This window comes from Dipodomys spectabilis, unplaced genomic scaffold (genome assembly GCF_019054845.1).
Source record: "Dipodomys spectabilis isolate Male_0828 unplaced genomic scaffold, ASM1905484v1 ptg000771l, whole genome shotgun sequence".
Classification (NCBI taxonomy): domain Eukaryota; kingdom Metazoa; phylum Chordata; class Mammalia; order Rodentia; family Heteromyidae; genus Dipodomys; species Dipodomys spectabilis.
Genome location: NW_024871448.1, coordinates 240,933 through 255,569, shown reverse-complemented (window position 1 = coordinate 255,569; position 14,637 = coordinate 240,933). Strand labels below are relative to the sequence as shown.

At 49.1% G+C, this 14,637-nt stretch overlaps 1 protein-coding gene across 2 annotated transcripts in view; it reads right to left on the bottom strand.

Annotated features, from left to right (window-relative positions):
- Nucleotides 1–211: 211 nt before the first annotated feature.
- Pcgf3 (polycomb group ring finger 3) overlaps nucleotides 212–14,637 on the bottom strand; it is a 30,711-nt gene continuing 16,285 nt past the window's right edge. For both annotated transcript variants that reach the window (XM_042672778.1, XM_042672779.1), the window contains exons 6-11: nucleotides 12,455–12,510; nucleotides 7,530–7,637; nucleotides 6,521–6,609; nucleotides 5,272–5,409; nucleotides 4,768–4,848; nucleotides 212–3,938 (exon numbers count right to left, since the gene is read on the bottom strand). In XM_042672778.1, the coding sequence (XP_042528712.1) occupies nucleotides 3,891–3,938; nucleotides 4,768–4,848; nucleotides 5,272–5,409; nucleotides 6,521–6,609; nucleotides 7,530–7,637; nucleotides 12,455–12,510 (520 nt within the window). In that variant the 3' untranslated portion in view covers nucleotides 212–3,890. The remainder of the gene's footprint in view (nucleotides 3,939–4,767; nucleotides 4,849–5,271; nucleotides 5,410–6,520; nucleotides 6,610–7,529; nucleotides 7,638–12,454; nucleotides 12,511–14,637) is intronic.

Below are 14,637 nucleotides of genomic sequence, written 5' to 3'. Positions count from 1 at the left end.
TGCTGTGTTGTTATGGTATATGGTTTAAGGAGTGACAGGAAAGTCTGTATTTTCAGTTCAAATGAATTTTTCCCTGAATATTTTCAATCTATGATTGGCTGAATCTATGGATGTAGCATCTGATGAACAGAAGGCCAACTGTATCCATGAGACTGTCTTACGTTCTTACAAGTATTCTATATAATAAAGTTCCAGCCTGGGAGATTCTTAGTCAAGTTTTTCTTCTGCTTTTATTACAAGCATATAATATTAGTTGGCAAAACACTGAATACAAGCTTCACTATCATAAAATCAAAACATTAAGCAATATTCCAAAAAAGATTTAGACAAAAACTAGCCACCGATGGTACAAAAATCACACACCAACACAAGCATAAAAAATGTAAACTTTCAAATCAAACATCAGAATCTGTATCTGCATCATCCTTTTCAATACTGTGGCGTTTTCCTCTGCTCACCATTCTGAGGCGATAGTTCACGGGACCGTCCCTGGCTGGACGTATTTTCACCGAGGAAACACATCTGGAGCCCAGCTGAGAGCTGGGATGTAGACATTTACGCAAAGCTACACACTCCTCAGTGCACTCTTGGGAGTGGCAGGGATGAGAGTGAACAGCCCAGCCCCCCACCCCCGTGATCCGGTCCTGGCCTGGCGGGAGAGCAGTGTGCAAAGAGTGTGAAACAAGTGTCAGTTTTCAAACTACAGACAGCGGTCGATTCATGTGGTGTATTTAAGTATCAAGGTGGAGAAATAACCTTATTTTTGAGTAAGGTCACATGTGATGTGGGGCTTACATGATTTCCTGAGGAAACAGACATTGGTTGTTCTGTGTGATTGAGCTATCTGCACTCTATTTATTTTTAATGCTTTGGGAGCACACTCAACCTCTACGTACTATGTAGAAATCTGTTGGCTCGCTCCTAGGCCGTTCAGCCCTGAGAAACAAACCAATCTCCAAAGACTGACACAAAGCCAGGCCTCAAGCCCGCTAGCCATGAAGGAAGGCCACTAGGTTTGTGGGCTGAGGCCACACCCCAGGGTGGCCTGGCTATGCGCACACAGGCTCCGGCACCAGGACCTAGGTAAGCCTGGCTGCTTGTTTCAGGATATTGCTGGCAAGTATTCATGCACACGGCCCAATACCGCATTCTTATAACAACAACGAAAAAGAAAACCAAACAGCTGAATACACATAATTTGAAATTCCACCTATATTCCCTTTCAGTTTAGTAGAATCGATGCTAGATCACAATTAAAACACATCTAATAAATGCATGTTGGAACCTATTGCACAAAAGCATAAAAATGCTCTTCATCCCTATAAAAACATATGAAGGCTACACAAAGTAAAAGAAGCTTGCAAAACATCTCACAATTTCATTTTATATGCCTGTAAATAAAGCTGGACCACGGAAACCAAACGATTGGATGGGAAAATATGATAGAAGGCTTAAAATAGAATAAATAATTTTATAAAGTTTTCTTTTTTAACCCCCCAAATCTTAAATTCAATATTATATATTCTATCTGAGTTCTATTTTCATGAAAATGGTGTCTGGCGAGACCAGTGCTGGGAGGCTGGTCCCACGGCCGCCGCCACCAGCACCGGCACCGGCACCAGGGCCTGCAGGTCCTCCGGCAGCGCCGGGCTTCCTGTACGGCAGCTGTGAAAACGACTTCGAAGGAGCTAGGCCTGCTGGGAAACTCAACAGGACCAATCGCTAACAGGGCCTGGAACTCATGCTGTCACATGGAGCTCGGCAGGGGTGAAGAGGCGGCCCGAAGCTTCCATCAGACACAGGTTCACTCTGCTTGTCTCCAAGCGAGGTAAGGCTACAGGTCAGACCAAAGGGCAGAGGGCACCGGGAGACACCTGCAAGTGCAGCCAGGTGTGTGATGGAATCTTAGAAAAATAGGTACTTTTGCTGCTGAGGTTTATCAGGTTAACATGGTGACAGAGCAGGGCTGTGAGGGGCAGCGCCCAGACGGGAGGTCTGCACTGCTGCACAACTTAGATTTGTCAACTTAGCACCATAGCAAAGTCAAGTGATTCCAAAGGTAGCTACAAAGTTACAAATGCATGTCATGAGATTATACAGCCATACTACATTTGATCAGAACTGTAAATTATCTTTATTTGAATTTGGAGGCTCCTAACCATTTAATCCTTTAGTTTCACCATACAGAAAACACCTAAACCTAATGGTACTCTTCAGCTGCACTGTGAGAACAGGGTCCTGCCGGGTACTTCAGCAGTGTCTTGTGTTTTGAGGTAGACAGGTAATATTTACTCATAAACCCTTATATAGTAAGTAACTCTAGAAACGATTTGGATGAATAGCAAGCTCAGGAAACTGAGTAATCCAGAGAGTCCTGGGCTTAAATAAAGAGGTGAATTTTGACCAATTACTAACAAAGAGCTTGTTTTTATTTTAAGAAAGGCCTCACATTGAAGATTGCTTGGATGAGTTAATTTGGACATTTCCTCATCACTGACCTTAAGTCTCATCAGTTGCTGCTTCTAACATTTTGTGTACGTGAAAAGGAAACGAAACTAGCTGTCGCAAGCCCAACCAACTTTCAAAGCAAATGAAGAAGAAATTCCAGTGGCTATGGTGAAGACTCATGGACACACTGGGGCCCTCTGTCTACCCAGCAATTGCTGGAGGGCAGTGGGCTGAGTGGGCCCCTTGGGGGCCATCTGCCATCTGCCCAGGGCCTGGGGAAGGAAGGGAAGAATCCAGCCCACAGATCATCAAGAAGTAGTGCTCAGTGCAGCTTCCCACGGGACTCCAACCACCACAGAAAAGCGCCTCTCCTCTGCTCTCCTGCCCCATACCGTCTCTGCCATGAGGGACAAACATCCACGTGGTGGCAACGATTTGATCCTCTAATTCAATTTAAAAATTGAACCCAATTACACTGGGAGGTGAGAGGGCTTAACAAAGGGCCGCCTGCCTGTGAGAGCCAAGCGGCCTGGCCTGCCCGGCCCGTCCTGCAGCACTCAGCCGAGCCACGAAGCGCACACACCACCCTCGCCCTTGCCCCTGGCCGGAGGGCAAGCCTGGCACAGGGGCACACCAGCAGGCGTGGCCCCACGGGCTGGGCTCTGTCCGCAGGCACCAAACAGCCACTGCCACGGCGCACCGGCAGCAGAACGGAAGGGAGAGCTAGGAACACGGATGGTGACTCCAGGCATCTGGGCCCTTTCTAAACCAGGAACTCTTCTGCAAGCCAGCGCTACTCTGGTCTGCCCTGCCGAGCGTGCTGGAATCTTGCTGTGGGGTGACAAAGGAGCCCTGCCCACCTGGCTGCTCAGGCCGGCCCAGGACACAGCGCAGGCCTTGGCTATATCCTACAAGGTGGAAATTCATCACCATGGTTAAATCATAGTATTACTGCAAGCCTCTTTGGGTATGCTTTTAAATTAAATTTTTATATATCTTCTAAGTTTCAGGAAGCTAAAGGCAACATAAATATTATTTACCATGAAAAGGCTCTTTTTCAATAACTTAGGAAGGATGCGATAAAAATACAAGTATTTTTGAGGCCCGTCAGGAAACCCAATCCATGACTTAAACCAATACGAAGTCAGCGGTTCATGACCTGGGCAGCAGGCGAGAGTGAGGGGCGAGGTGGCGGAAGCAGGTCGCGCTGCACTCGCCCTCCGGCCTGGGGACGAAGCAGAGACGAGTGTGCGCGGTCACACAGAACTGCCAAGTGTCTTCATCCTCTGTAAACGCGTGCTGGTAGTGTCTCGGGTGTGGATTCTCTCATACAAAAGTTATAAATATTCTCTATTCAGAAATCTGGTCCGCATGACACCCAAGAGGTGACATTCCATAGCAGGGTCACCGCACGGAGCCCCGAGGGCGCCGAGACTGCTAGGTCACAGCAAGTCCATCTTGGGTCTGTAGTGCAGCAAGAGGGGCGCCTTCTGCAAGACAGAGACAGTTGCTGGCAGGGGCGGGGGGGGGGGGGGGGGGGAGCCACGGCGGCCAGACGGCCATCTCCTCAGAGGGCAGAGAGATACTAGGAAGGCAGGAGCTTTCTGTCCTGGGTGGCACGGAGTGTGGGGCCGTGGCTCCTTAGGCCTGGAAGAGGTCCTGGTAACCAGTGCCTCCTGCCCACCACACTGGCTTTGGTCCTTCTTGTGTTCTCTCTCATATGCCCCCCCCCCCCCCCCCCGGTCACTGGTCAGCTACGCCCCTAGGCAGTGAACCTGGGCCCACTTAGCTGCTGCTTTTCTTTTCCTTCTAGCCAGTGGCTCAGCTAGATCGCTCCCAGTCCCAGAGATTCACTGCTTGTTTCTGGCCCAAGGGTTTGGAGATTTGTTCCCATGCAGGGGTCGCTCCCCCAAACTTGCACCCTCTGACACCGGTCTCTTGGGGGGGGGGGGGGGGAGGACGGGGGAAGGGAGACTCTGTCTACAGTAGTGATTTTTTTTTTTTTGTTGGTTGTGGGACTTGAACTCTGGGCTTGGGCGCTGTCCCTCAGCTCTTTAGCTCAAGACCGGCGCTCTACCACTTGAGCCACAGCACCACTTCTGGTTTTCTAGTGGTTTACTGGAGATAAAAGTCTCAGGGACTTTCCTGCCTGGGCTGGCTTTGAACTGTGACCCTCAGATCTCAGCCTCCAGCGTAGCTAGGATGACAGGCGTGAGCCACCGGTGCCCGGCTGTGGTAATGATTCTCGAAATGATCCTGCTGCGTCACCACAGTCTGACTGGAGCCATCACAGAGAGAACAAGTGCCATGCACTCTCACCTTGAATCTCCACCTGGTGACAACCACGAACTTGAGGGTATGGTCCTTGCCCAAGATTTCCTCATTGCATAAAATGTCCAGCTGTGGGAGAAGGGCTTTGGTTAGGGACCGACACCGAGGGCGACGGTGAGAATGACACTGCCTGGGCCTGGAGCTGCTCCTTCCTCCTGGGAGCAGGAGTCGGTGCTGCACAAGCTACAAAGGATCGGGAACATTCATAAAAGCACTGATGTTCCTCAAGGGCCAGAGGCAGCTGGGAGCTGGCCGCTCCCGCTTCCCACACAGTGATGCTGGGGCCAAGCCAGCCCTTCGTCCTCAGAGGGCACAAGGCTGTGTTCACACCACAGTCTGGGGGACGGATCCATCCCTGGGGATCTGTCCTGACTGAGGGACACGGGCAGTACCGTGGCTGAAACTGTCCACACTGTGCTCTCCCCCCACAATCTCCAAAACTGCTCAGAGGAGAAATGCCTTGTCCCCACTCCTGAGTGCATGGCTGCCTACCTCATTGAAGGAGGAGAGGTTGAGCTTCTTGGCAATGAACTTCTTCAGGTGCAGGACTGTTGCCTGGGCCGAGCAACGAATCCACTTCCGCTTCAGGCCCCTAAGTTTGCTGCTGTTGCATTCCAGACAGATGCTCACCTGGAACGTGTAGGTGGCACAGTAAGAGGGATTCTCTGTCAACTCTCAGGGACTTTCCTGGGTAAGTACCTGTTCCTGCATTGAGGATGGTGGCCTTTTTGAAATTAGAAGTATGCTCTACCTCACTGAGGTAGAAGGAATTTTACATCAATCACTTTATACACATGCTCTTAAAAACTGCTTGTTCTGCTGGGCACCAGTGGTTCACACCTGTCATCCTAGCTGCTCAGGAGGCTGAGATCTGAGGATCATGGTTAAAAGCCAGCCCGGGCAGGAAAGTCTGTGAGACTCCTTTTTTTTTTTTTTTTTTTTGATCGGTCGTGGGGCTTGAACTCTGGGCCAGGGCGCTGTCCTTGCGCTTTTCAGCTCAAGGCGAGCGCTCTACCACTTGAGCCACAGAGCCACTTCTGGTTTTCTAGTGATTTATTGGAGATAAAGAGTCTCACAGACTTGCCTGTCCAGGTTGGCTTTGAGCTGCGATCCTCAGATCTCAGCCTCCTGAGTAGCTAGGATGACAGGCGTGAGCCACCAGCGCCCAGCCCGTGAGACTCTTATCTCCAATAAACCACCAGAAAACTGGAAATGGAGCTGTGGCTCAAGTGGTAGAGCGCTAGCCTTGAGCTGAAGAGGTGAGGGACAGCGCCCAGGCCTTGAGTTCAAACCCCATGACCAACAGGAAAAAAAAAAAAGTTCTATAAGCAGGGTTAGGAAGTTTTAGCAAGTCCTTCTGCAGCATCTCTCTAGTGATCTAGTGGTCGTCTTCATCTGATGACACAGTGAAGGAGATCTGGACCATCCCCCGCCCTGCAGGCTGACTCTCCTCTCCTTATCTTCATGCATGGAAAAGCACCCACCAGAGGACTACAAATGGACTACAAATGGTACAGACCTGCAGGGGTGCTAAGCAATCAGCACTAGGGGCAGCCTGTAATTTTTTGTTTGAAATGCTTTATAGTCACTCCACATTACTTTGGTTAAAAAAAGACAAAGAAAGAAAAGGTAGACAGATATTGTGTGGAACTCAGAGGAAGAAAACCCCCAGGCATTTAACTCAGGTATGGCTTCACAAGACACCCCAGTTTGGAATGCCAGCCCGCCAGAAGCAGCCCACCTGCTCATCACTCCTGTGGTAATCATTGTCTTCTTCCTGTTTCTCTTCTGTTGTTTCTTTGTTTGAACTGTCATCTGCTTTGGTTTCACCTTTTAGCACAAACAGAAAAACCATTCAGACAGAGTGTTCCCAATCCAAAATCCAAAATGTTTCAAAACCCCAAACTTCCTGAGCTGTATGTGGGAACTTCTACAACCAACCCCTTGTGACAGGCCAAAGCCAGACAGACACACTGAAAATACTGTATGAACATACCCTTGGGCCTATGTATATACAGGGGTATATGAAATGTATCTTGAAATTCCATAAGACAGCTTGTCTTATATGCAAATGTACCACCAAATCTGAAATGCTTCCAGACTCAAAGCTGTTTGGATGAAGGATACCCAACCTGAGTCACGAAATGCAGTATGTTACACTATTTTTAAGAGTCCACAGAACCCTCAAAATGCTGTTGACATTCAGTCTACGAAGGCTGCTGAAGAAGAGGAACCCAGTGAGTCTGAGCCATTCCAAGGTCACTCCTCTGTGGCACAGGGTGACCCTGCACAGCAGGTGGAAAGCCGGGTTTGGTGCTGTATATCTGGGGGTTGGGGAATGGAATGAGCTCCCAGGGCCCTTGGCCCTGACCCAGAAGCCTTCCTAGAACACTGGCTCCTGGAACCCAACTGCTTGAATGCAGGCTAGGACCGGACCTTGGATCCCAGGCACCTCTGGAGGACCCTTAGGAACACGTATGATCCCCCCAATCCATGTGTGGTCCACTCAGTTATTTGAATAATTCATGATAAAGACTTTAATGTGCCACTAACTTCATGTCCAAATCAAACTGTCATTTTGCCCTTTTATCCTAAAGCTCCTCTTTCCCCGACATCCTCCACCCAACCTAAGCTTCACGGACCTCTTGCTCCCTACCCCTCCATGATCCACTCCACCGGTCGCATTGCTGTCTGTGAGGGGAGGCCTAAGAGGAGAGCTCCTGGACATCAAACCGCCGGCCGTTACTCACCATTCCGGGCGTCTAGATGCTGTTTTGCAGAGCACGCCTCCCCCTTGATGTCGCCTGGAACCTCCATTCCCAGCTTGTGGTAGAATTCCCGCTGTTTCCTCATTTCCGCTATTAAAAATTAAGATAACCTTTCATCTTTAGTAGGCAAAGAATTATAGAAAAGCTTCACAAACAGCACATGAAGGAAGTTGTAGATTTGGGTTATCAACTTTAAATGCTGTTGCTAATGAGAAAATAAGATGTGGAGAGAACCCCATGTGGAAAGCGTGTAGGAATAGGATCCTGGGAGCTGTTGTTTAGTATGCAGTCATGGAGCTCTGTGAAGTTCTTATTTGCTTGTTATCATGCTACTCAGCTGCGTATTAATCACTTCTAACTGAAGAATAGGTGTAAAAGCTCCTTATGTGCACACAGTTCAATAGATGCTGAAATATGGAAACTTAATTTGCACTTGTATTACTGTTCAAAAAGTACTGTAGGATCAGCCACACGAACCTCCCAGTGCATTGCCTTGCATCGCCCAAAGCCATACGATCAACTGATTCTGGACTGAAACCTCAAAAATGAACCAATAAAGTTCTTCTTCTGGTAAGCTGGTGATTTTGTCACACTGATGGAAAGGTGAGTAACAGCTTGATGTTGGCAATACATTCTACATGTAAATGTTTTGTCTTAAAATATCAAGGTGAACTCAATATTCAGCTTTATTAGGTCCTTAGCAAAAGCTAACCTCCAAAACCACTCAATGTTTGACAACAATGGTTAAAAGTTCTTCTCATTCAGAAAATTGCCATCTCTGCCCTCTGCTCAAACAGATAAAGAAAAAAACACACACATTCATTTTATCACTGCCAAATCAATGAAATGTGGTGGACAGGCCAGGATGTTCGCTGGGCCTTTAGAGTCAATGGTGGCTATGGGCATGGGGGCAGATGAGGTGTACCATGGACAGTATGGCTTTATAGCATGGAAGATCCACAAGCTTTGTAAATACCTGATGGTGAATAACAATGAGCTTCAAAACTACACTCTTGCTAGTTTTGTTAACTTATGCAGCTAGACATTTTGGCTATCCTGCTGTGAAGCGTTGAAAGAAGACTATCCCAGAGGCTCCTTTTCTGCTCAGCACTGACAGAACACAAGGTCTTGAGCAGCATTAGTGATGCCAAGAAAGAACACTCCATACTCAACTGCTGATTCTGCTCCCAATGTCCCTGGCCCCAGAGCACTCCTACCCAGAAGCTAACCATTTGAGTAAGTGTGTTCTTCGGTTGCTGCAGTCACACATGCCTTAATTGATTCATGTCAGTAAATAAGTGCTTTGCCTGTTTGGCTGACAAGTGAGCCAATGAGCAGCTTACTTTATAGCCTCATCTTTGTGTTTTGCTTTTGTGAAAAGATTCTTTGATGACCTGTTCTACGGTAAAATTTCCGTTTTTTTTTTCCCCAGGGCTGTGGACCGAACCCAGAGCCTTGCGCACGCCGGGCAGGCGCCCTTCCGCTGGGCTAAACCCCCAGCCCCCCTATTTTTTCTTAGATACCATGTCTCTGTGTGTTGGGCTTATCTGTGAGTAGCCACACATCACTGCATGTGAGTACAGTGCTCTGCTACTAGTAGCAACTGGTCAGCAGCAGCAGGCTAACACTTAGGGTTATTTTTCTCCTCTTTCCTTGTTTTGGCATGTTGGACATGTGCTGACAGCCCAAGGTGTCTCACCACAGTATACCACTGCACGCAAAGGGCTGTCTCCTGCTGAGAAATGTGTTGTCCTGGGGCTGAGAACATGGCTTTCTGGTAGAGAGCTAGCCTCGCATGCATGAGGCCTCCCTGGGTTCAGTTCCTCACTACCACATACACAGAGCCAGAAGTGGCACTGTGGCTCGGAAGTGGTGAAGTGCTAGCCTTGAGCAAAAGAAGCTCAGGGACAGCACCCAGGGCCTGAGTTCAAGCCCCAGGACTGGGGGAAAAAAAAAAAAGAATCTGTTGTGCTGAGCAGTGTATCAGAGCAATGACCACATAACACATAATATGTAGCAAATACGTAATTGCCACGGGAGATAACATACAATACATTCACAAATAAGCGTGGCTGTGTCTCAATAAAACTTTATTTTTTTGGGGGGGTGAGGGTTTGTTGTTGTTGTTTTGCCTGTCTGTTGTGGAGCTTGAACTCTGGGCCTCAGTTCTGTCCTTGAGCTGTTTTGCGCAAGGTTAGTGCTCTACCACTGTCAGCCACAGAGCCACTTCTGGTTTTCAGGTGGCTAGCTGCAGATAAGGCTCTCATAGACTTTCCTGCCTGGGCTGACTTTGTCAGATCTTAGCCTCCTGTGTAGCTAGAATTAAGGCATGAGCCCTCAGCCCCCAACCCCCAGGAGGAGGAGGGGATTTGAGAGAGGGTCTTACCATGTGGCCCAGGAGGGCCTTGCCTCAGCTGCCTGAGGGCTGGAATTATAAGTGTGCACAGCCATACTTGGCTTCTAATGAGACTAACATACCGCGAAATTCAATTTATGTACTTTTCATGTTACAAAGCAAGATTATTTTGTTTTTTTTTCCGACTGTGTAATCTGAAGCACATGTTCTGAGCTCACCTGCCACACAGAGGCAGGCAGTGAGTCAGGTGCAGCCGGTGCTGTTAGCGGGCCAACTCCTGTTCCAGATAGTGCAATCAGCCACAAGAAAGAAATAAACCAACAGATATTTTCACCCATATGCATACCTTTCTTAAAAAGCAAACCATGAGACACAAATTCAATATCCCTTGGTAGAAGACTGGTAAAGACATGGCATACAGGCTGGGAAGGTGGCTCAGTGGTAGAGCGCTTGCCTTGCATGCCTGAGGCCCTGGGTTCAATTCCTCAGCACCACATAAGCAAAAAGGAAAAAGCCGGAAGTGGCGCTGTAGCTCAAGTGGTAGAGCGCTAGCCTTGAGCTGAAGAGCTGAGGGACAGCGCCCCGGCCCAGAATTCAGGCCCACAACCGGACCCCAAAAAAAAAAAAAGATATGGCATGCATTCTTGAGGAATATACATCGTGTTTGTGGATACAGAAGCCACCGCAATGTGAAGGAAAAGCAGGGGGGTGGTAGGCATCTTGATAAAGTTTAGATAAAGATATTGCCTCAGGGAAAGAAATTAATACCAAAGAATAACTGAAAATGAACTTCTACCAAATCGCCTGCAAGGGAACAGAAAAAGTCAGCAGCTGGCACGGGCTCCAGAACCACAGGTGGAGCTGTGGAGGAAGCCTGTTACCAAGGGGTCCAAGTGAGAGCCAAGGCCAGCAGGGCCCGGGGCAGAGCACCAGGAAGGGGCTGGAGCCCTTCAGCTGTCCTGCGAGAATTAACCAGGGACCCCCAGAGCCGATGCTGCGCCTCACAGCAGCACCACCATGGTCAAAGCACGACCCAGTCTACCTGAGCGTCCAGCTAAAGACCTCTGGCCTGAGAAATGAGGTTTACAACTGCTTGTACAAAAAAGAAAGCCAAAGAAGTGGCAGGCGGCCTTTACCGCTTGTTGATGGTTTCAAAGCCAGAGTAATCCTGAAGAGTAACAAGCGGCTGTAACTAAAAGAGCACTTGAGAGCACTGCATCAGGAACACGCCGGCCTGTGAACTCTGTGAGGGTCAGTGAGAAGCCGAGTCACAAGGCAGCCATGCCTCCACATGCCCGAGGTGTGAATGCAGAACTCTGACTTTCCAGACTCCTGGAAACCTCCAGAGGGAACAGTGGCCATGCAGGGCAGGTGCTTGGATATGGCAAGGATAACAATGGGAACAAGCCAGACCGCCCTCCCATACCACTTTCCTCACTGCCAAAAGACACAGCAACAAAGTCCCCAGCACCCAGGCCATGCCCTCAGGACAGCACTGCATGGCAGAGACTGAGAAACCTGGCCTTTAAGGAGCCCAGAACATCTAAGGCCACCAGGGCTATAATAGGGTTCCAGCCAAATGTGAGATGCCAGCTGGCCAGAAAGCAGTGACGATTCAAGCTTCAGATAATGCAATGAACTGAGAACACAGGCCGTGCGGCTGGCCAGGGAAATGAGCCACCTGCTATCATGCAAATGTGGAGACTTGACATCTATTCTGCCTATCTTCCGAAACAGGATCACTGGGAGACCAAGCAGCAATCGTCGTTATAAACGCATTACGATTCAGAAACCCATGAACACAGGACTGCGGTTGCCTGGCAGGAATTACCAATAAGGCACCATCTCCTCAGAAGCTGACTCCACCTGCTCAGGAAAAGGGACTTCCCAGTAGTGGGCTTGCCAAAAACATGGACCCGAGTGGGACAGGCCCAACGGATATATTCACCAACAATTCCAACACACGGGACATGCGAAGATGCCACGGCAAGTCCCCTGCTAAGTCCAGAACCTTAGGACAAGGCAAAGACAAGACGGGAGAGGCCCAGAGGAGGCCTGTAAGTCAGCTCCAGGCACAGACCCTATGCGGGTCCTGACCAAAACAACTGGAAAGCTGACATGAGCCAACTAGAGACATCACCGTGAGGGGACAAGCGACATGAGGGAGTCAGTACCACTTTCCCACATGTCCTCAGGGCATTATAGTCAAGCGTTAAAAAAAAAATCCTATCTCTGGCCCTCACAAACAGCCTCAAGATCAAACAGCAGGAAGGGGTGGGGGGCAGACAGCAGGCAGAGCCACACAGAGTGCAGGGCCTCTCACACATCTGCGCTACCAGGAAGGAAACCGCTGCACATATTTAAGATCTTGACACTTTACTTTGAGGTATACTTTGCCTTTTTCCAGAACCAAAACAGTTTGCACATGTTGGAAAAATCAATGGAGAACCCAGTGTTAAGAGCAGAGTAGGGAGATGAGAGTCTGCAGGGGAGAGGCCTTGGCCACAGCCCCGGCCTGGTGAGGACCTGGGCAGAGGGCTCCTGAACTCACCTTCTTGGAGGCCTGGAACCAGCTTGTAAACAATATCTTGCATGGTCCTGTCATGCCTGCAGAGAGACAGAACAGGGTCAGTTAGTCACAGGGCCTTGGTCCTGTAATTCTCCACATTTTCTACTTGCAAAATAGAAGTGTGTGCTATCAAAAAAGTTATCTATGACTTGAATTAGTATTCCATTTAATTTAGGTCCTAGGTATTTATGAACGCGTCAAATGATGATAGCAGATGAAATCTTCTAGGATCCAATGCCCTGTCTGCTGGACACAGGGTTAGTGTACAGGGCCCTTCTCTCAGGACAGTCAGCACCACTGTGGCCCACAAATGTGGGCTACCATATCCCTGTGTCTCTGGGACCTCCCACCCTACAGCCCCTGGGCTCCATGACTTCAGGCTTTCTTTCTGTGGTCTTCCTGTTATACCTACACAGGCTTTCTGAGAAGGAATAGGGGCACCATCTCCAATACTCTGGTTTGCTATTTTTTTGTGTGTGTATGCCAGTTCTGGGGCTTGAACTCAGAGCCTGGGTGCTGTCCCCGAGCTTTTTTGTTCAAGGGTAGCACTCTACCACTTCAGTCATACCTCCATTTCTAGCTTTTTGGTGGTTAATTGGAGATAAGAGTCTTAAAAACTTTCCTACCTGGGCTGGCTTTTGTTGTTGGTTGTGGTGCCTGAACTCTGGGCCTGGGCGCTGTCCCTCAGCTCTTCAGCTCAAGGCTAGCGCTCTTACACTTGATCCACAGTGCCACTTCCAGCTTTTTCTGCTTGTGTGGTGCTGAGGAATCGAATCCAGGGCCTCATGCATACAAGGAAAGCACTCTACCAATAAGCCAACTTCCTAGCCCGTGGGCTGGCTTTTAATTTAAATCCTCGGATTCTGCCTCCTGAGTAGTGAGGATTACAGGTGTGAGCCACCAGGGCCTGGCAGGTTTGTTATTCTTAAACATAAGCTTTTACAATTACATTAAAGTAACTATTTTCTTTTCTTGGGTAAAATTAAAGAATGTCTTAATTTTCAAACCAATGTTAACTTTCAAGCGTCATTCTGTAACAAGAAAGCCCTTATATGCCCAAAAATTGATGAATGACTACACATCACAAAGTCACAAACATCTAGCCCTCCAGGGCCTAGCATAGCAGCCAGGGTCTGCTACAATCCTGGCAACCCAGTTGCTACAAGCCTGTTACTTGCTGCATCTACAAACTACTTATGGCTTGGAAACTCTCATTTGTGAGCTCAGCCATGGTGTGGAACCACACAGGGTCACACGAATTCTTCTCACCACATGAGGAATTATATTTCACGCTTGGACTAGGACACACAAGTAGAGTAGTATGAAAATGGAGTTCATGGGTCTTACTGTACCTGCCTAGCTTCCACTAGAACTCACAGACTGGTAGCCAGAGCTCCACACTGGGGCTCTGACCAATGAGGTAGGCCTTGCCCACCTGACAGGGCCAGGGGTTGGGAAGTGGGGCTGGAGGGGCTTCCCCAGGAGAGGTGCTAAGCAGGTCCAACAGCCACAGTGCAGGGCAGTACTTTGAAATGGTGCCAAGTGAATGCACTCACAATCCAGGATGGTAGCTTCAGAGTTTCTCCTGCACTCTCTATACTCTCTCCTGCATGCTGTCTACCAGACCCCGATGGTCCCAAACCAGCCCCTGACCAGGGTACGTTTCACACCATCATCATCCCTGGCCCTACTTCACATTGTTCCACCTTAAGTCCCAAAAGTAAGCCAAAGCCAAGTGTCCCAGGACCACAGCTGTCTGCCTCACCCTGGGAGTGCGGCATCCAGTAGAAGGAGAGCAGGAGTGAAGCTGCTAGCTAGGTGATTCTAGGCAAAGCCTGGACGTGACCAAGAGTCCCAGAGGTCCAGGGCCCACAGAAGGCAAATGCCTCCACTCAACACGCAGCCTCTGTATCTTTATGTAGCAAAGCGTCCAAAGCCAGAGGCAAACCAGCCCCCGCTAACCCAATAAATGCCCCCACACATATACTCAAATCCTAGCCCTTACCTCTGCCTGGCCCGCACCTATTCTTCATTCTCTCTAGGATGCCAAGCCTGTGATAAAAGGTGGGCCTCCCCGCGTGAGGCCCTGAAGCTCAGGACCCTGGAGAGGGTGGTAGCTTCTCCAGGCTCCTGTCCCTGGCTCACACATAGACTCTGCCATCCCT